Here is a 21,938-nt window from a genome sequence, read left to right as displayed (position 1 = left end):
GTTTAGAGTGTCTTAGTTTTTTTAAATGAATGTATATGAAAAGTAACGGCCTCCTAACACTCAATCAATCGTTCCGCCCCTTGACTTCCATCTTACAGTTACAGTAACTATTCAGTGTGGTACCTTAATTTGTAGTTTCAAAATATGTAAGTGGAAAGCACCTATCAATAACCATGGTTTGGTAAAAATTAAATTTCTTTTAGAGTGGCCTCCTTACTCCAACTTCACCTTGGCGTAATAACGAGCAACCGCAGTATGAAGATTGTAAATACCAGCACTTGTCTGCTTCACGCATCTGCACAAAATCAAGTGAAAAAGTGATCAAACAAACGCTTTTTATTCTGACAATGAAAGGGAATTGGCTTTTAAAGGTGGAGTTCAAAATGCCGACCACCATCTTGTGTACAAGCTACTAGTCCGTCACGTAGAGGCTGATGTACATTTTCTCGCATTTCATCATAAATTTCAGCGCTGACTGCTGTAACAAGTCGTTTCATATCACTTGGTGTCGTCGGTATGTACTCGTAAGTAGTGGCTTTTAGCTTTTCCCAGAGAAAAATATCCTAAGAGGGTCACTGCCATACGGATAAATTTGTGCATGGTTGCAAGGTTAGTAATGACACGTTTTATGTACCTCACCCTGTTACTTCCTCTCTAGTGGTGTTCCCTGATATAATTTATAAAAAAAAAATTAGCAACGTAGATATATTGAAGGAGCACATGTCTTGATCTATTAGCAGGGCAGAAATTCGAATTAACAAGTTAAACACCAAAGCCTCGAATTACCTTAAAACTGTGGAATATTAACATACAGTAGTTCGCCTCCAACTGTGCTATTCTATCTCTAAAGGATTAGCTTAACTACAATGCGCAACAAAATTACAGGATCACTTTTTCGAAACCTCATAATTGACTCGCATTAGGGAGCATAATTTTGAAATTTGAGTCAAAGGTGCTTACAGCCTTCCTCTGTAATGTTGCAAAAACGTAGCGCTCTGCGACGTCACCCTCGGGCTAGCCGACGCTTCAAACAGCAATGTGTCGTCACACGCGAACAAAAGGCGACAGCTCGGAAGATCACGTGCGCTGTAAGGCGGGTTAAGGATGTCATATTGGCATGAAATTTCACCGCAATTTCTGCCAACGCCACCGCGGACGTGTTACATGATGAGAAACCCGTCACAGGCCCTCTTACATTTCATCCCTTCCTTTGACGTCTCTGCGATGGAGGTCAGAACCGCGTCCCACTAGCCGACGCTTCAATTATTACGTGATTTTCTTATGGGTGACCGAGGAAAACAATTCAGACACAACTCCGCTGAGAATCGACACGCAAAGGCCTCGCGGGGAGGGGGGGAAGGACGTCAATGAAATCACCCCTTTTTCAGCGCAGTTATTTCCCACACATTTCGCTGTTTGAAACGACAGTTCGCAGTGCTATGAGCAACAGGAAGACGTTCTTGATAACCTTTGATATTGCTGACACTCTCGGACATTTCATCCCTTTTATAAGGACATTGTGGGGCTACATCCTCACCGAACGTGATCGCACGCCTTTAGAGTGCAGCGCGACCGCAATTTTTTCCTTCGCGTACGGATTGGAAACTCTAGGAACGGTTGAAAACCATTCGACGAAATTTGAACATGATTCCAAGCATTTTCAGCCCTCCTGTTTTCCGCCCTCCAGTGGTGGATCACGCAGGAGTGCAACATTAACATGCGCATGAATAGAACGGCAAAGGGCCCCTCTAAGGCTCCCAGTTTGGCAACACTCTCCGTACCTTTGTACAGCACGTTAAAAGAGCAGTTATGGAAATGTCGACACTAAATCAGCCTGGCAGCTGCTCTAGGGTCTGAGGCTTAGGCGACCCCTTCGACGCCCCTTGGGATGGTTTGCCTAATTTCAGGCGCTAGAGCACCTACCAGGCTGAATTGGTGTCGAATTGCAATGTTGATAATAGCCCTCGTTAACACAGATGGCAAATTTCTGCTAAGACTTCACAGGGCAACATTTTTATTTCTTGTATCACATACCATGTAGAACTGAATACCATATATAGAGAATCGTTACGTCTACGCAAGACTGATGGGAGAGGGTAGGGACACAGGAGGGCGCAGTTACTACCCCAAGGATTAGACTGCTCATAGAGGCGTGGATAGCAGGCACTAATTCGACAATTTTGAGTGTGACTGTAAGAAAGGCGAGCCGGCCGGAGTGGCCGAGCGGTTCTAGGCGCTTCAGTCTGGGACCGCGTGACCGCTACGGTCGCAGGTTCGAATCCTGCCTCGGGCATGGATGTGTGTGATGTCCTTAGGTTAGTTAGGTTTAACTAGTTCTAAGTTCTAGGGGACTGATGATCTCAGCAGTTAAGTTCCATAGTGCTCAGAGCCATTTGTAAGAAAGGCGAGTTTTCCTATAGCAGTTTCAATTTATGACACGAAGAATACTACCTTCCCTGTTACAAAGTAATAAGAATGGGGGCTGGCCTCTGTGGCCGAGCGGTTCTAGGCGCTTCAGTCCGGAACCGCGCTGCTGCTCCGGTCTCAGGTTCGAATCCTGCCTCGGGCATGGGTGTGCGTGATGCCCTTAGGTTAGTTAGGTTTAAGTAGTTCTAAGTCTAGGCGATGATGACGTCAGATGTTAAGTCCCATAGTGCTTGGGGCCACTTGAACCATTTTTTGAATAAGAATGGGTAAAATAAGGCATTCGATTATGGAGAGTAAGTTTCTTTCCCTTTTGAGTCTTCCCCCTTCTGCACTTTTTAGCAACAAAGGGAAGCGCAACAAAGGGAAGCGCGAAAAAGGCCTCTCTTTTATGCATGTCAAAAATGGTTCAAATGGCTCTGAGTACTATGTGGCTTAACATCTGAGGTCATCAGTCCCCTAGAACTTAGGACTACTTAAACCTAACTAACCTAAGGACATCATACACATCATGCCCGAGGCAGGATTCTAACCTGCGACAGTAGCAGTCCCGCGGTTTCGGACTGAAGCGCCTAGAACCGCTCGGCCACCGCGGCTGGCTTATGCATGTCGTCTTCCATTATTGCTTTTCCTCGAAGTACTGTTGTCAAGTTGACTGAAGGCGTAGCCCGACCGTTGGGATAATATAATTCCTCGTACTGTAGATTGCAAAATCTTACTAGGGATTATAGTGTAGGCCGTACGTCCCCCATTCTCTTCTATATTGTGAGTTGCTGTGCACGTACTACATGCACACTTTAAGAAAACTCTCGGTAAGCTGGCTGATGAGACTACTTAAATCGATGGAAATCAAATGACATCGACGGGTATTAACTGATTCTAACTGCAACTGACGTGAACTAGCTGAAAACACTGTTTAGCACATCTACATCTTCGAGAGCAGAAAACGATACGCCTAGTTAATGATCGCTGAAATGTTATTTGCCATTTATTTTGAAATCATTTGTTGGCATCTTACACCCAGTATACACAGTGCTGTTTTCTGCCTAAAGTTGTTAGTGATCGGAAAGTAGTCAATATCGATTACGAGCATTTTAATTCAGTCGATGCATCAGAAACCTCACCGAGAGTTTGTTAGAATTCGCATATACTATTGTTATATTTAAATAATATACTGTGCAATAAAAACAGTGCTTCTTTTGTCAACATTACTGTGTCAATCCCACTTATAGACCTTGAAAAGTGTTAAGAAAGATATGTACTTTTAGTAGTCAAGTCAGAGGACACACTGACTCGTTCCTCAGGGCCCATCCTGGCTCACGCTGGCCTGTGTAAATGGTTACATGTAGCATAAAAACGTTAATTATGTCTTAAAAACGAAAAAAATTATAAAATGTAATAAAACATTTACAGTAAATTTTAAAAGCGAATTTTTTCTGAAAACATAAAAAACAAAATCGAAAATGTCGCGCATACTATTGAGAAAGGAAGGAAGAATGGGTTCAACGTTCCGTCGACATGAGGGAGCACGAGCTCGGATTGTGTCAAGGATGGGGCAGGAAATCAGCCATGCCATATTAAAGGAATCATCCCTGCATCTGCCTAGAGCCAATTAGGGAAATAACAGGAAACCTAAATCTGGATGGCCGGACACGGGTTTGAACTACACGCCTTCCGAGTGCGAGCAGTGTGCTAACCACTGCGTCACCTCACCCGATGGTTCTCTCTGTTATTCGCGTGCATCATCTATCATTTGTGTCTGTCAAGTTCATAGTGCACAACACACCACAACTTGTCTTCATCGATCGTTTCCAAACGGTTGGATCAGACGGGAGTACCAACTTTACGTTCATTACAGAATTCTCGTACGCTTCTAGAAATAAGTGGATATTACTTGGTTAAACCGCAAGGCTGGGCGGTTATAGCATGACATGGACGGACACAATGAAAAATTACATCCTTTAGTAATCTGCATCTACATAATACTCCGTAAACCGTCGTACGATGTCTGACAGAGGATACGCTGTACTACTACTAGTGATTTGCTTTCCTGTTACACTCGAAAATAGAGTGAGGGAAAAACGACTGTCTCTATGCCCCCGTATGAGCCGTAATTTCTCGTACCTTATCTTCGTTGTCCTAACGTGAAATGTGTGTTGGTGACAACAGAATCATTATGCAATCAGTTTGAAATACTGGGTACTCTAAATTTTCTCAATAGTGTTCCTCGAAAAGAACGTCGACTTCCCTCCAGGGACTCCTATTCGAGTTCCTGGAGCATCTCCGTAACACTTACGTGATGTTCGAACCTAACGGTAAGAAATCTGACAGCCAGCCACTGAAATGCTTCAATGTCTTCCTTTAATTCGACCTGATATGGATCCCATACATTCGCTCTGTACTCAAGAATATGTTATACTAGCATGCTATACGCTGTCTCCTTTACAGATGAATCACACTTTCCTCAAATTCTCCCAAAAAACCAAGGTCAACTATTTCTCTTCCGTAACAACAATCCTTACATGCTCATTCTATTTCATATCGCTTTCCAATGTTACGTCCAGATATTTAAACGGAATGACTGTGTTAAGTAGAACACTACTAATTTTGTACCCGAACATAACGGGTTTGTTTTTCGTAGTCATCCACATCAACTTACATTTTTCTACATTTAGAGCTAACTGCCTTCCATCATATCCAAAGAAATTTTGTCTAAGTCAACTTGTATCCTCTTACAGTCACTCGACTTCGACATCGTCCCCTAAACCACAGCATTATCAGCAAGCAAACAACCGCAAATTGCTGCCCTCCGTGTCCTCCAGATTTTTATGTGTATAGAAAGTAACAGCGCTCCTATTACACTTCCCTGGCGTGCTCCTGACGATTCCCTTCTCTCTGATGAACACCCGCCGTCAAGAACAACATATTGGGATCTATTAATTAAGAAATCTTCGACCCACTCGCGTATCTGGGAATCTATTCCATATGCTCGTACCTTCATTAACAGTTTGCTGGGGGACACCGTGTCAAATGCTTTCTGGAAATCTGGAAACATGGAATCTACCTGTTTCTCTTCATCCGTAGTTCTCATATGTCATGTGAGAAAATGGCAAGCTGAGTTTCACCGTAGCAATGCTTTCCAAAACTTTGGTGATTCGTGGACACAAGCTTCTCGGCCTCATGAAATTTTATTATATCGAACTGAGAATATGTTCAACAAATCTGCAGCAAACCGCTGTTAGGAAAATTCGTCTGTAATTTACCCGTCTTATATCGCTTCATAACATGTTTGGTTGTCACGCTGTTAAAGGAAAATCACACCGCTTCTTTCCGCGCAGTCGCATTTTTGCGCTTACTGAAACTCAAGAAAGATGCGACACGTTGCAGAACAGTACTGCAAAAGAGCTCCCAGCCTTTTTTCTGTCGAATCACCATACTTGGTACGTTGGACACAGCCTGGGCGCGTGGACACGCTTCAGTTTTATGTGGCTGATCGTCGAAGGATACGGTCATGTTACACAGTAGATGTGCTTGTTTCAATCACAGAAAGGATTTTATGCAAAATGTTAAGTTGTCTGAAAGGTTAGACATGTTTTCTCAAATACAATACATTTGTTTTTATCTAGCTCATATTCTGCAGTATGCGTGTAGTTCAAACCAGTGTCCGGCCATCGAGGTTTAGGTTTCCCTTGATTTCCCTAAATCGCTTCAGGCAAATCCCGGAGTGGTTCCTTTGAAAGGGCACGGCAGATATCCTTCCCCAGCCTTCCCTAATCCGAGCTCCGGCGGCCGAAGTGGCCGTGCGGTTAAAGGCGCTGCAGTCTGGAACCGCAAGACCGCTACGGTCGCAGGTTCGAATCCTGCCTCGGGCATGGATGTTTGTGATGTCCTTAGGTTGGTTAGGTTCAACTAGTTCTAAGTTCTAGGGGACTAATGACCTCAGCAGTTGAGTCCCATAGTGCTCAGAGCCATTTGAGCCAATCCGAGCTCCTGCTCCGTCTCTAATGACTTCGTTGTCGACAGGAAGTTAAACACTAATCTCTTCTTCCTTCTCCTACAACAGAAAAAATACGATGATATCTCATTCTAAGATTAGTAGCAAAGTTCTGAATCTTGTCTCATAGCTTAAAAAATTATGAAACACGTGAGACTTGCAGCAGTGATGGTGAATGGTAGATTTTCGTTAGTTAAGAAAGTTCTACGGAAGCACAGTGCACATAGTAGGCAAAGCGCTCACAAGAGGTTGGTAGAACGTATTATAGCAGAATAAGGCTCAAGCCGCTAGCGGTCCTTGTCCAGTAGGTTTGACTATGTGCTGCAAAGTGATTGAGAAGCTCAAAGTACGTTTTTACTGTGAATGTGGAAAGAAAACAAGTGCAGCTACATAATACAGTATATTCGCATGTCCTCGCTGGCGCGCTTGTGTGTCTGTGTTTGCGTGCGTGCGTGTGTATGTGTGTGTGTGTGTGTGTGTGTGTGTGTCTGTAACCTGGAAAATGTACATTGTCGGGATGAAAGCGTTATAGGCATCACGAGGCATCACAGTCACTACGATCATAGAGTCTAGCTACACGTGGTCCAGACAATGTTCCTCTAACACCTCCATCTGAAGATGAGCCTATAGTGGCTTGGAAACTAACTATTAGTACAATACAATAAATCTTATTAAAATAATACGTACTATACCCACAAAACTTGCCAATTTAAATCACAGTTGCAGTTCGGCATCCACAATAGATATAGTGATTTCTAGCATTTTTCTTCTGCTTAAAATGGCTTTCATTATGGCGAACCTTTCAGGAGATGAAAAATGTCAAATAGTATCGTAGTTCAGATTCCACATCAACTAGTAGGTCCCACTATAACTGACTGGCTAAGTCACTTTACATGTCGGACAGCAGAAGGGCACACAATTCTTGGAAGGGCAACACCTACTGCAGCGCTGTGGTCATCCTTCACGTTAATAAAGATTCATGTGCACGTTGCGTGTATTTTTGCAAGTAAACAGTTTCAGATACAGACTACGAGACTTATGTACCAGGGTACATTTTTTACTTTAAATCAGAAGGAAGGATCACACCACCTGTACATAAAATGATGTAAGATAGGGGTTTACCGTCTCGTCGGCGACGTGGTCATTAGAGACAGAGCACAACAAACTAGAACTTAACAATTCTGGAGAAAGTTTGAGTCCCCATTCTGGTATTAGCATCAAGAACTTGTGGAAAAACACGCAAATGATAAGTTGGACGGCCGATCGAGGATCTGAACTGCGTTTCTTAACCACTATGCCACCTAGCTAGCTAACTAACATAACCAAAAACGGTGCTAGAGTATATAGATATTAATGTTTGCTGATGTGTACCAGTACAATATGTAATAGATACAGTAAAAGACAAGGATGATGGAAACAATTTGCATATAATTAGTTTCCGATCTCGAACATAATGTAGTGACTGAGAAAGTACATTTCTATTTCTTGGCGCTTACCTTGTTCTCATTAAGGAATTTTTCATGAAATTACATACGACTTTTATAATTAAAATAATTTGTCTTCTCTTGTAAATAAAACAGCATTATTTATTTTTATGTCGATTGCAACAGAAGAAGAAGCAGTGCTAGATGCAGTACTGTCTTTATGTCAGTTAGTACATCGAAATTAAGGTTAACTCGAAATGTCACGTCACTAAGTAAACAGTGCAGATTCACATCGCATAGACACGAATCTGTTGCGAACTCCTGTTGTGTGTAGTAACACATGTATTCAGACACCCGCCTGCAGGTGCCATTTACAATCTGAGCCAGAAACGGGGAAAATGTTCCCTTCACATATGTGTCACTCTGTAGGCCCGAACACTATAAAGTCTTCGGTTGCAGTGCACGCAATATAAACTGACTTCATTCGGCGCAAACGTTAGCCTCCATCATTTCTATTCTTCTCACGTTTTTGCAGTCTAGAATGTGTTGCCTGCGACAAGGACCAACTACTTTTGCACCGCCAGGTGTCCCCACGTGGCAGGTGTCAGTGATGGGCGTCACTTTTGACGCTGTTCTTGCGGGAGTCACCCACGGTCGCCAGCATGTGCACCGCCTCGGGAGCGTTGGTTGCCAGCGACATCTTGAAGCGGCGCAGGTCAGGTTTAATCAAGGCGGTGACCACGATAGCGGAGAACATGATCACGTTGAGCATCACGTTTGCCCACAGGTCGCCGGTGACGTTGACCATCCAGCCGTAGAGCACAGTGCCAACGGAGCTGGTGCCCATCATCACCGCCATGAGAAAGGCCTCGGCAGTGCTCTCGGGCTCTGGGTACGTCAGTTCGGCCACGAACTCCATACTCACCGGGAAGTAGCCGCCAGCACTCATCCTGTCAACAGAACACACTGCATCTCCAACATATGCTTCTTCAAAACACCCCATCCGCAAAAAGAATTAAGGTCTATAAGTAACGTCTTGTCGAATGTTTAATCATTAACGGCACAGTCTTAACTAACAGTTGGTGATCCAGGCCCTAATAAGTGTGGACAAGATTCTCGGTTGAATATATTTGTGTTACGGAGGCTGTTTTGCCTTGACAATCTGTATAACGTAAAGGATGGAAGACTGAGGTTTAACATCGTCTGGACGATGAGAACACTGCAGATGAAGCACAAACTCATGTAGGACAAAGATGAGGAAGAAAACTGGTCATGTCCATTTCAAAGGAACTGTTCTGGAATTAAACTTAACTGATTATGGAAATCACGGGGGAAATCTGGATGACCGGAGGGGACTTTGATTCTAGTATATGGCCAATTAGACTTGGCTCTTCCAGCTTGAGTGCCCGCCTGCGGGTAAAAATGTTCAAATGTGTGTGAAATCTTATGGGACTTAACTGCTAAGGTCATCAGTACCTAAGCTTACGCACTACTTAACCTAAATTATCCTAAGGACAAACGCACACATCCATGCCCGAGGGAAGACTCGAACCTCCGCCGGGACCAGCCGCACAGTCGATGACCGCACCGCCTCAGACCGCTCGTCTAACCCTGCGCGCCTGCGGATAGCTGGGTGCCTATGGGCACAGAGGGGTGACGCACAGATGGGTGTGCCGGCCGAAGAGGCCGTGCGGTTCTAGGCGCTGCAGTCTGGAACCGCGCGACTGCTACGGTCGGAGGTTCGAATCCTGCCTCGGGCACGGATGTGTGTGATGTCCGTAGGTTAGTTAGGTTTAACTAGTTCTAAGTTCTAGGGGACTAATGACCTCAGAAGTTGAGTCCCATAGTCCTCAGAGCCATTTGAACGATTTGAACAGATGGGTGACGCAACGGAATTCCTGTATTTGAGCCGTAGTTTATGCGATGGTAATGCACTGGTTGGACGCATGCAGGCAGGGGTGACCATATGGCTACTGGCTCCTTATCTCGTTTACTGAATATGTATATCTTTCTACTGGTTTTAGTGGCTGTTTGCACTTTCGTTATCATTGTTGCTACTACTGCCCCATGGTCACTGAAAGCACTTTCAGTGTGGACTTTCTCAAAGAGGTCAGTTCAGTGTGTTGCCATTTGATCTACTATATTACCCTTAAGAGTGGGATTCCAAACTATTTGTTCTTAGTAATTTTCTGAGAAGTCAATTAATATTTGTTTACAAGATGGTTTGTCACGCCCACCAGTTAAACGATATTATAATTACCCCAATCGACTGTTATATGACTAACGTCTCCTCTAATTATGCAGTATTATTGGGGAACATTTGTATTAGTGAGATGAGGTTTTCTCTAAAATTTACATCTGAAATTGAGTCGAGCTGTCGATAGAATGACCGAATTATACGCCTTTGTCCACCCTTAATATTGACCCTTGCCTAAACTGTCTCGGATGAAACTTCAATGTTTATCTCGTTAGATTTGAGTTTATTGTCTACTACAGCAAATACGTAATTTCCATTTTCCACAAAACTGTCTTTTCAGTATACACTCAGATTCCCCCTACAAATATCACTGCTCTCAATTTCGTGTTTTAGCCAGCTGTCTGTACCCATAATAATGTGATTTCTAGGAGCGCTGCAAACCTGGCATTTTGTCGCCAATGCTTCGACAATTGATCACTAATATTTTAAATGTTTGATCTGTGTGGGATATTTCTTTGAGTCCTACATCACCACTTCGGTGTCACCTGCAGCTACCACTATCTGGGCTCGAAACATTGTATGCACTCCTCAAACATTCAGCTAGGAGAACCCTAATTTTCTCACCCCTTATTTTGCAAACCTCTAGTTCAAGCCTACCACTCGACTCAAAACCAGGGCGCACAATCAGGTCTGGAACAACGATGCACATTATGAGCTTCGTTAGAATTTCGTGAGCAAGGCAGGCTTTCTGAATCTTTTATGTAACTGAAATAATTCAGGTATCACCTCAGAGCCAAGACAACATGTATAATTTGTTCCATTGTGCTCTAAAATCTGCAGCACGTTACATACTGTTCTCATAGTGGCAGCTGAAAATGCCGTTTCAACATGTTAAATGAAGCCCTCGGACAAACAAACTGATCGCACATGGTGAACCTTCTTATCCCTTTCTGGCATTTTTTTAAGAGACCATTATTTTCCTTACGTTCAGAGTGCCGAGGATTAACTGACGAAATCTTTTTGCTCTTGGTTTCCACAGACGTGGGACACAGCAGGCCCTCCAAGAGACGAAGTGTGCCGCAACGCCTCAGTTTCAGTTTCAGTGGGAAACAGCATCTCAAACGTGTTGATTTTCTGGAATGGACATAAAAAATTCTTCCTTTTGCCTTCCTCTCATGTACAGAGCCCAAGACCTACCACTGACGTGACACTTACAGCCGAGTCAACCAGTAGTGGTGGCGCCTTTATTTACTGGTGAGGATACCGTATCCAGGGAGAGTATAGTTGTATTAAAATGTAAAACGAATTACAGTTGGTGAAACGAATGTTCGATAACTTTAAGTGTCGATGACTGCATCCTAATGCGCATAAACAAGAGAAGACTTTGATAGTGACAGATTATACCATTAGTGGTAAACTTCTACGTCGTACCACATCGTCTAAATATTTAGCAATATGAACAGGTAGAATCAGTAGGGCGGAAAAAGTATGTAAGAGTTAGACTTACCAGGAAAGTACTTGGGCTCGAACAAACGGATCTGTATGAACGTTTGGTTACAGGACCATTATGCACCTCTGAATGTGCTGGTGGGTGTCGTTTTTCTGCAAAACTCTGCAGTCATGCTCTAGATATCACTGTAGATGTAATTGTAGACGCCATACGCAATGCAGCAATCTTAACTATAAATGTAAATGCGGAATGTCAATAAAATGCTCCGAGCAATACGAATGACTGCAAAACGCACAGTGAAGAAATGCAAGTTGGTCGCATAGCGTATTTGGACATTCTATATCAGTGTTGAACGCCACGCCAATGACACTTTTGAAGTTGTTCACTGGTTCACCAATATCGTAGCCAGCGTTCTGCCACGCACAACGAAGCATTGGTCTGTATACTCCCGCAGATAACTGATTGTAAATGACAGAATGCATATTCATGATAAAGAATCTGTCGTGCAATTTCGGCTGCATATTACTGGAACGTAGTTTAATGAAGTCTGTTATTCTCTTGGCACATATTTTGTATTGCCTGAAGAAATACACATCCAGAGGTTGTGCATATTTTGTAGTTTTAGATTTTTAAATCTACATGTTTTCCGCCAGATGCTTCCAGTAGTACTCGTTCATCCTTATGTCCAGACCAGGAGTCACAAAGTACTAATGACTTTGTCGACAAATGTGGATTCAAAACTGACAGAAAAAACGTCTTCAGATGTTTTTTCGCCATCTTCCCACTCACACTTGCATCGACGACGACATTTGGAGGGCACCGCGTTTCTATTTCCCTTGACACGCGGGGTCCAAACTTTCCACTGGATTCTTGGAAGCAAATATTGTCTGCCAATCGTCCGTCCATTGATATAGCAACATCTATCGTGTAACTATGTGTTGCACAGTTAACTGACTGCAACATCGCGACAGTGTTTCTCTCCCCTTTCATGGATAGTGTTCTGTCAAAAGAAAGTTCATAGTTGAACTGACTCTGATCACAGTTCCATACAGAACTAATATCGATGTTTTCTCTCGTGATATGCTCATTGACGTCAGAAACAAACGTTTGAGCTCTTTCAATCAGCTCTTCTTCGTCATCCTCATCTTTTCGTGCTTGGATCATAGTGATACGGCTTGATATTATCCAAAACTCCTTTTTCAAATTAGTAATAAATCCTAGTGAAGCTGTAAAGTTTGTACACCCGAGATTTCTGGCTACGTCCAATGCCCAATGTTGTAAATGCCAATAATGAACGGCGGAACCGCATTCTCACGCTTCATCGAATTTCGCCATTACACGCTCCTTGATGGTCTTGAACAGCAGTGTATTATTTCCTTTGAAAACTGTATTTCCTTCTCTTTTCTTTGCCACGTAATCCAGTATGTTTTTAATATTCCTTTTAGACTTCAATTTAGCGTATCTTTTCAGAAGCTTGTCGTATGTGTCGAAACCTCTTACGTAATAATCATCGTACATGTTTTCCAGTGTGTTGTCATCAAACGCCGTGATGATACTTGCAAATTTAACCTTCTTCTTAGGAGACGGTTGGTATTCTCTGTCACTGTTTACATCGCCTCTTCCCGCACTTGCCGTAGCACTACCGTTTGCAATGAGTTGTTCGTCATTATCATCCCTATCATCATAATTATGTGTTAGTGTTACAACAGTATCTGTTTCTAACTTATGCTTATATTTCTGCACTATAATAGATACCAGAAAACATGCGAATTATTCGTCTTCTACACCAATACCATCTTCACGAAGAAGGGTTCTTCGTAACTTCATCTCAACGAATCGCAATACATTAGCAAGATTGATTACCAATCGCCGAGCCATCTGACGCTTCAATACACAAATCACAAAACGCAACTTCAGAGGCACACTGCACCGTCCCTACTGGTCCCGACTGGCGTACCGGCACATCAGTGAGCAATGCGGCATGGCATACGCAGAGGCCTCTAACGGACGACTGCAGAGTTTTGCAGATGCGGGAGTATCACTAGTGCCATAAGAGATCTTTAAATTATTTCTCACACGATTTTGGTGTATTTATGTTTGTTCGAGCCCAAGTACTTTCCTGGTTGGTAAGAGTTAGACTTATTGGCAAGATTCTAGGACATGATGTGCATCGGTTAATGAAACTGTTTACAACACTCTAATGCTAATGGTTTGGTGTACTGCACCAGTTGTTGACATCTACACGAAGTATACTTCACGAAATGTACCAAAGGCATTCAGAGACGCCGAGCTGAAACTGTAACATTTGGTATAGCCTATACACAGGGTGGGGCAAATAAGTGGCCTTGAGAACAAGTCCAGGTGGACTATTCGTCCGCATAGTCGCCGTGATATGCCGGTCTCTTGCGACAGGCGTCGGGTTGATTTGGTAGGAATCTGAAGCATTTTCTGGTGAACTGCAGACACATTTTCTGGCGTGCAGGCACGTTTCGGAATGTTTTATTGACTTGTTCAAAACAAATTATGTCTGACACCATTTCCGGTCTAAGCGTTGCATGACACTCTTTGACCTTTAATACCATTGAACTTCTCAGCAAACAACCGACCACACCGTTTCCACCGGTCTGTTGTCACATAACCTTCCCCAACGAACGCCCCTTACTCTACTGTGAGTACCATCGTCCCCTTTGCACTGCTTCACTCGCACTGACACAGCATGCACTACGTTCTGAACCGGTGTGAATCACGTAACTAGCGTACACGTGGTGTGCGCGTCACGGGGTGTGGTCATATGCGTACATTCACATCCAATTGTATCCACTCGTCCGGTACACTTTTATTCGCCCCATCCTGCACGAAGGAAGGGTGCTATTGTTCTCGCTAAACCCTTTTGGCTTGTGATTGGAGTAGATTGTGCATCAATTCAATTGCCAATTGCTTCCACCATAAATGCTACGTAGAGATGCTGAGAACACAGTGTGTGTGTGTGTGTGTGTGTGAGAGAGAGAGAGAGAGAGAGAGAGAGAGAGAGAGAGAGAGATAGATAGAGAGAGAGAGAGAGAGACAGAGAAATGGAAAGGGTGCATGCTATGACACACACACACACACACACACACACACACACACACACACACACACAGTCATTTTCCCCTCCCTCCGCACACGAATCGAATTATACACAGAGTGGCTAATATTGTTACCAAGTAACCTCTGTCATACTCTGCACCATGGCTCGCAGAATGTATTTAGACTTACATATTAGGCGACGTATTTGTGCCAAAGCTCAGTCCACTGATCTTTTGAATCAAACTAAGCTTAACTTTTATACCAGACGGACTGATGACCATGGACAATTCTTTTTGTTTCTAGAGCCAATGGATTATCAGGAACTGGACGCTACATTCTGTACTCGAACTGAAGGTCAGTTTCCGGAGATGAACTTGAGTGTGGCCCAGTAGGACTCCACATCTGCTTCTACATGCATATTATGTAAATATCTTTGATGTGCGTGGCAGAGGGTACTTAGTATGGTACCCCATGTTCCCGTTCCAATCGTGTATGGAGCGCGAGAAGAATGATTGCTTAAATGCCTCCGTGCGAGATGTAATTAGCCTAATTTTGTCTTCAAGGTCCCTATGGGAGCCATATGTAAGGGGCTCAAGATCATCTCTAGACTTACCTTTTAATACTGATTCCTGAAATTTTTGAAGTAGATTTTCACGGAATAATATGTGTGTATCTTCAATAATCTGCCAATTCAAGTTTTTCAACATTTTCGTGACGCTCTACCGTGGATCATTAAAACTTGTGATCATTCGTGCCGCCCTTCTTTGTACTCGTTCAATAATCCCTGTTAGTCCTATTTGGTATGGGTCCCACACACTTGAGCCATAAGCTAGGATGAGTCGCACGAGTGTTTTGAAGTAATATCCTTTGTAGACTGATTAAATTTCCCGAGGACTTTACCAATGAACCGAAGTCTGCCACCTGCTTTATTTACGACTGACCGTATCTGATCGTTCCATTCCCTACACCTAAAAGTTGTTAAACGTATTTGTATTACCTAACCGGTTCTAACTGTGACTCAGTAATATTGTAGTCATAGGATGCTACGATTTCTCCCTTTGTGAAGAGCAAAAGTTTCATATTTCACAACATTTAAAGCAAATTGCCAACCTTTGCACCAGTTTGAAACCTTATCTAGATCTGACTGAATATTTGTGGAGCTTTTTTTCTGGCAGTACTTTATTATAGACACCTGCATCATAAGCGAAAAGTCAGAGATTACTATTAATAATTTGTGCAAGGTCATTAATATACAACATGATCATCAAGGGTCCCAACAAACTTCTCTGGGGCACACCAGAAGTTGCTTCTACGCCTATAGATGACTTCCTATTCAAGATAACATGCTGTGTCCTCCCTGACAAGAAATTCTCCATCCAGACACAAATTTTGCTTGATATCTCATACACTCGTACTTTTGATAATAAGCGTAGATTAGGCACTGAGTCAAATGCTTTTCGGAAATGGAGAAATACTACGTCTACCTGACATCCCTGATCCATGACTTTCCGGATGTCATGTGAGAAATGCGCAAATACGGTTTCACATGATCGATGTTTTCGAAATCCATGCATGTTGGCATGGTGTACGTAATGCTATTGCGACTTGTTATTTCGGGCTCTGAGGAGGAAACACTAGGCCGTAATCGTGTCAGATTAACTAATAGGATCTTATCTGCTGTCACTCCGGTCTAAAAGTGCAATTTACCTGGTGCTCATTCGAGCTATCACAGTTGTTGGAGACTTCATCACTTGTTGGCCGCAAAAGGACGTTTTTGCAACACCATTCTACTTCCGTGTTAACACCTGCGAGCACCTGAACAGCGTACCATCATCATTGAATTGAAAGACGAGATGGCCGACACTCATTCCTATGAATTTTTTCTTGTTGGGTCCCATGAAATCGTTAGTGAATGAAACCTCAGTAGGAACTGGTTGATAATTTTCGTCCTTTCTATCTCATTTGACATCACAGAGCTAGGGTATCTCAGAAACTGCGGCGAAATTTTATGTCTTTTGTAATGTATGTATCAGAACAACGGCCGCCACTTTGAACAGTTGCTAGGACCTTAAGCTGTTGCTAAAGGGTGAAGGGTGTTTATTTCAATAAAATATAAATATTCGTTTCCGAAAATTAGTTCCTCATCTCAATGTACTCAGTTTAGGACCTCTGCTAAGTTTGATTTTAAAAGTTTGGGTACTCTCTCTGTGAAATTGTAGTATCAGTACACAACGCTGCTGGGACACGTTTCAGCCAGACAAGATCACCCAAGTGCGGACGTAAGATGACAATGCGTAATTGTGCACAGTAGTGACATAAAATTTGTTTATAATAAAGTAACAATATTGTCGAAATATTAGCAAGTGCGCTATAGTGACAATTTCCATAAATGAAATTTCAGGTGAGATTACAAATAAACTCAGTGTCTCGCAGTGTAAATGTCTTCAATGTACTTACCCCATGAACCAAAGGACGGCATAGACGACAGCTTGGTTTCTTAGGGGCAGCGTGAATGTGAAGACCAGCATGCTCACAAAGATGGCTACAACCATAACCACCGCGGTTTCCCTGTTTAAAAGAATACTTAAGGTGATTCACAAGCAGACTGTAAACTATACTACATTGTACATGTATATGTATTTAGTTAACCTACTAGACGTATATACTGATAGATGTACTGCAGTTACTTGCATGGTGGTAAATCACCACGGATAGCTAGCTTATGATAGCACTGGAGTTGATTTGCCCTTAAAGTACGCAGGAAACCACTTTTAAAGTAAGAGTCTCTTCCACGAATTTATAGAAAGCATTTCGATGGTGTATTCCAGATATAGAGCCAAAGACACATTCTAGCAGTTTTATTTTCACTGAATATCTACGTAATCCACTTTTAGTGCAGATCTGTAAACACAAAGAAGACGTATTATCGCCTCGCAAAAATTCTCAAGAAGTCTACAGGGTAATGTGCGCAATCACAGTCATTTCAGAATGACACTGTGTCTGCTGAAACAGAACGATACCAGATAGGATTATAGTGCCTCACCTAAATTTTTGTTTGTTGTGGCTGCGCTAGGCCAAGAGAAGAAGGTAGAGGTTTACCTTCCCATTGTTAACTGAAAATGTACCATATTTACGAAGGCCATATTTTCTGGTAACTTGACGGACAGTAGCTATAACAGTTCTGTAGCAACTGTAGTGTTTTCAATGGGAGGTTTCTGATTCGAGTGCTCGTGTGGTTGCATGCGAGTGAGTCGTTGGAGTCGGGTGGAGGCAGTTAGAAATTTGAGCAAAGGTATTACACGGAATAGTACTGAACATGAAATGTGAGATTAATATAGGTGATGAATACAGCTGAGGGAACGTCATGAGAATATGAATATTAATTAGTAATATGGGTGATCAGGTTTTTAAGGAAATACTGTTCTGATTCATTAGTGGCTCAAGTGCTTAAAGTCATCAACCGCGTGTGAATAATAAGAAACAGTAATTTTCACATACGATGTTTAGACTAAATTTTCGTGGTTTTCGTGGAGAACAATTCAGAACGATACTTGCCACAGTGCAAAAAACAGTGATGAGTATGAGAGCGAAATGCAACTGTTAGGATTCAAATGCATGTTAAATAAACAGTGACTGTATTTATGTATTTAGCTCGTGATCGCTATCGACTTTTTCAATTAAAATGAATAATGATCATATTATATCTAAATTAAAAAGAGAGACATGTTGTTGGTACTAGCCCAATGGTCTCCTTTTTACCTGTATGTGAACTCTGCCCTCAAATTAAATTAATTCCGATTGCCTTTAACCAAATTTTCGACCCATAATACTCATGAAATGTAGGTCGGAGTATCGGGGTATGGGTGAAGCTTACATGACGAGGATATTAGAGGCGGAATTCATAATTAGATCTAATGTTGATCTGTATGAAAAACGAGCACGTTCTTTTTCAAAACTGCCTTTACGGGATTTATGATATTGCAGTGCCTGTGACGTTGAGAAGTACGATGCAGTGTTCCTTCGGACATGCAAGCATTTATCTTCTGATAACGGGCAGACGACTTTCAATTAAAAGGTCTCCCCTGTTTTGGTCTGGACATGACGTGTGCTCGTGTACCCTAGTGACAGTTCCGCTTGGGACGTGACAGCGACCGGAAGTGCCGGTACTTCGTCGTAGTCGTAGCGCTGCAAGCCATATTTATAGAAATTCTTGGATTGTGACCTGTGATGTTCTCAGTGCTTCTTCACTACAGTCGTACACACGCGTATTAATTAACTCACAGCCGTCTCAGCCGCTCATATAGTGCAGTTATGGCTCCCAGTGTACCCCGTAAGAATACCCTGTGTTTTGCATTTGAGAAATCTTCTATGAATGTGCAACCGAGTTCTCTAGAAGTCCATGACTGGATAGTAGATATTATCGCCATCACGTCCGACCAGGTCCACACAGCATATTATGACATGGCGGAATACTGTTTCTTTGTGAAGTTTTTAGATCAGATACAACTGGAGAACATTTTGGTGAATACCGGTGGGAAAGCAGAGTTCCAACATCGTGATCAGTCGGTGAGTACCGCTTCAATTACTAACGCTTACATCGAATATAAACAAGTGCGAGTGTTCAATTTGCCACCTGAGGTTGAGAATTGTTTTCTTAGAGATGTCCTTGCCAAATACGGTGTCATCCGACAGATTAGAAATGAAAAATGGTCGAGCCGTCACAAACTCCAATGTTATAGTGGTGTTCGCTCAGTTGTCATGGCCATTAAAGTAGATATCTCAACCTATATAATGGTTTGCGGTAATTTTTTTAGGTTTTTTAAGGCTCATGTCATTTACGAAGGACAAGTAGACACTTGTTTTATCTGTAACAAGAGTGGCCATTTATGAGGCGCGTTTTCGTACTTCGAAACAATCTGCAACAACGACCGAGATTATCATTGGCTGATGTCCTAACTTAAAATCAGATGCTTTCTGTGATTGACTTGCAACCAAGTGCGTCTGTGTCAGAGGACAACGATCTCGGTAAAGGCACCTTTCCACCCTTACCTCAGAAACCGTGACCAGTCCCCCCTTAGCCACAGGCGTCGCATTATCTGTCGGTAACGAACGGCGCCGTACTAGTGACGGTAGTGGCTCCGGTGAGCAGGTCGTAAAAAATCAGACCGATAACGCGGAGACACGCGCCTCCACACAGGACACGCATATGTCGGACGGCTCAGTTACGAACCGCCAAATTCACATCGAAACTCCCGTCGCAGAAACTGTCAATACGAGTGCAGTCTAGTGTTTACAGCAATCCATTGCGATGCCGCTTCTCCACTTGCCACTAGGGTCAACATACAAGAGGCGGAGGTCAGTCAACTGACAATCGTAAACACAGAGGATGATGCACGCGGTGTAGAGCATAACATAAACACCCACCACCTCGGAACTGCTTCCAAACAACGCGAGGAACCGGAAAGCTGTATACAAACAGCCAGTGCGGCTCCAAACAAACACATTGAGCCTACTAAAGACGCTCCTTCGGACTTGCCGTCACCCGTTCCGAAACAAGGACTTTCACATACTGCTTACAGCCATGACTCGCTCCACCGTCTTCTATGATACTTCGGACGACTCTACGACGGCAAAATAAAGTTAAACGATATGACTCCGTGGCTAGAAGTAAGTCAAAAAGTAAAGTCTGCGCAAAAACTGGTACAAAACCTGCGGATGTAGGTTCGAAGTCCGACAGTGAGACGGGCTGGGCTTCCAACACTTCCCAACACCCACACGTCTCTGACGATCATGAGTCAAGCTTATAAGTTTTTGTCCTGAACAGTAATAGGGTTAGGACAGATCTAAAATTAGCAATGCTCCGGCAGTTTATCTATGAGTCCGAAGCTGATATAGTTCTGTTACAGGAAGTGTTGTAAGGTGTCAGGCAAATCCAACACCTTCCATGAAAACCCTGACATGATAGCAAATCCCGCAATATGTCACATAGCTCCAAATAAATGCTGACATTAAATTAACCAAAGTAATACGATCAACGAGTGAGCAAATGGAATACCACAGACTAACACAAGAACGTCTAAATGCATGTCATACCTTCCCACCGTGAAACAGACGCAGTTCCGAGGGGAGAAACGAGAACAGAAGCCGAGAGTAGAGCCTTGTAGGCTAAAAGGCCCTACGATAAGAGCGGGACAATAGGACACCCACATCGCCAGCCGACCGCCAAGAGGTCCATCCCCCAGCCCATGTTAAAAGAGCCCTCCAGAAGGACAGTATAGATCTTACACTAAAAGGGCCACACCAGCTGCAAGTTTTAGCGTGAGACTATACGTGTCTCTGTTACGTAGCAAACATTAAAAACATTGCCCCACCACAAAAAGTATAACATTTCTCACTGGATAGACGGAATTTTTGTAGGCGGAGCCTAAGGTTAACATTGAGACACTGACTGGTCAGGTGAAAACACAGCCAGATACCTTTTTCTTAAACCAACTTCGGTAAACAGCAGTAAGGATAACTTCGAGAGAGTTGCTACCAAGACGGCGAGGTGTGTGGAGCTGCGCCGCCAGCCGCCCGTGACGCTGCCTAACCACCGACAAGGTAATGAACGCACGCGATGCCGCATAAGAGCGCATAAGGCTTCACTCAGAACTGCAGAAGTCGTATCTGCTACATCCCCTTTTTATGTTATACTAGTGTCGATCGTCAATTAAACTTCGTGGTATTCACATTTGCTACTTGAAGTTAAAATCTAAAATGCGATGATTTTTCTGTTATATAGTTATTGAGAAGCCACATCAGCCACTGTAATTTACGACAAATTAAATAAGTAATTAAAGATGATTGAGGGTCACTGTAGACCATTTTTGGAAGTTGTCTTTTTTATGAAACTTAATTTAAACCTAGATTATAGATGTGATATGGCATAGGTCATCCTTCGATCCATTATAGAACTTGGAAACCCATTCAGGGAATATTCGTTCACATTTTTGTTGAACGCAGTTGGTTTTTACCATCCTGTATTAAAACATTTCCTTTTATCAATACTACAATTTGTAAACAATGTTTTGTGAGTAGAATAAAAATTCCAATGGTAAACTTAACTGATTTTTCGAAGTTAAATTACCAGCTAACTAAAAATAGGAGAGCCTTGAACCCCTTCTACTAAATTTAGTTAGTATTAAGATTCTTTTACAGGGAGTGCAGTGGAGCTGACGCTGAAATCATTAAGTATTTGATTATATCATCGCTAGTCTCACTGAACTCTTCCGAACTCTACATGTCATGTATGGTCTGGCGTCTCCTTACCAGCAACAGGTCCCAGGCTCAAACTAGTCAATTCCCTAAAAAACACGCTCAGAGCGTCGTTGCGCGAAAGTGGTA

General features: G+C 42.8%; 1 protein-coding gene across 1 annotated transcript in view; it reads right to left on the bottom strand.

The window, feature by feature from the left end:
- Window positions 1–8,012: 8,012 nt before the first annotated feature.
- Window positions 8,013–21,938, bottom strand: part of LOC124556527 (feline leukemia virus subgroup C receptor-related protein 2-like) — an 80,961-nt gene continuing 67,035 nt past the window's right edge. Inside the window, exons 6-7 of the mRNA XM_047130483.1 lie at window positions 17,013–17,123; window positions 8,013–8,792 (exon numbers count right to left, since the gene is read on the bottom strand). Of these exons, the coding sequence (XP_046986439.1) occupies window positions 8,447–8,792; window positions 17,013–17,123 (457 nt within the window). The 3' untranslated portion in view covers window positions 8,013–8,446. The remainder of the gene's footprint in view (window positions 8,793–17,012; window positions 17,124–21,938) is intronic.

This window comes from Schistocerca americana, chromosome X, assembly GCF_021461395.2.
Source record: "Schistocerca americana isolate TAMUIC-IGC-003095 chromosome X, iqSchAmer2.1, whole genome shotgun sequence".
Classification (NCBI taxonomy): domain Eukaryota; kingdom Metazoa; phylum Arthropoda; class Insecta; order Orthoptera; family Acrididae; genus Schistocerca; species Schistocerca americana.
This window is presented reverse-complemented; position numbering and strand designations above follow the sequence as displayed.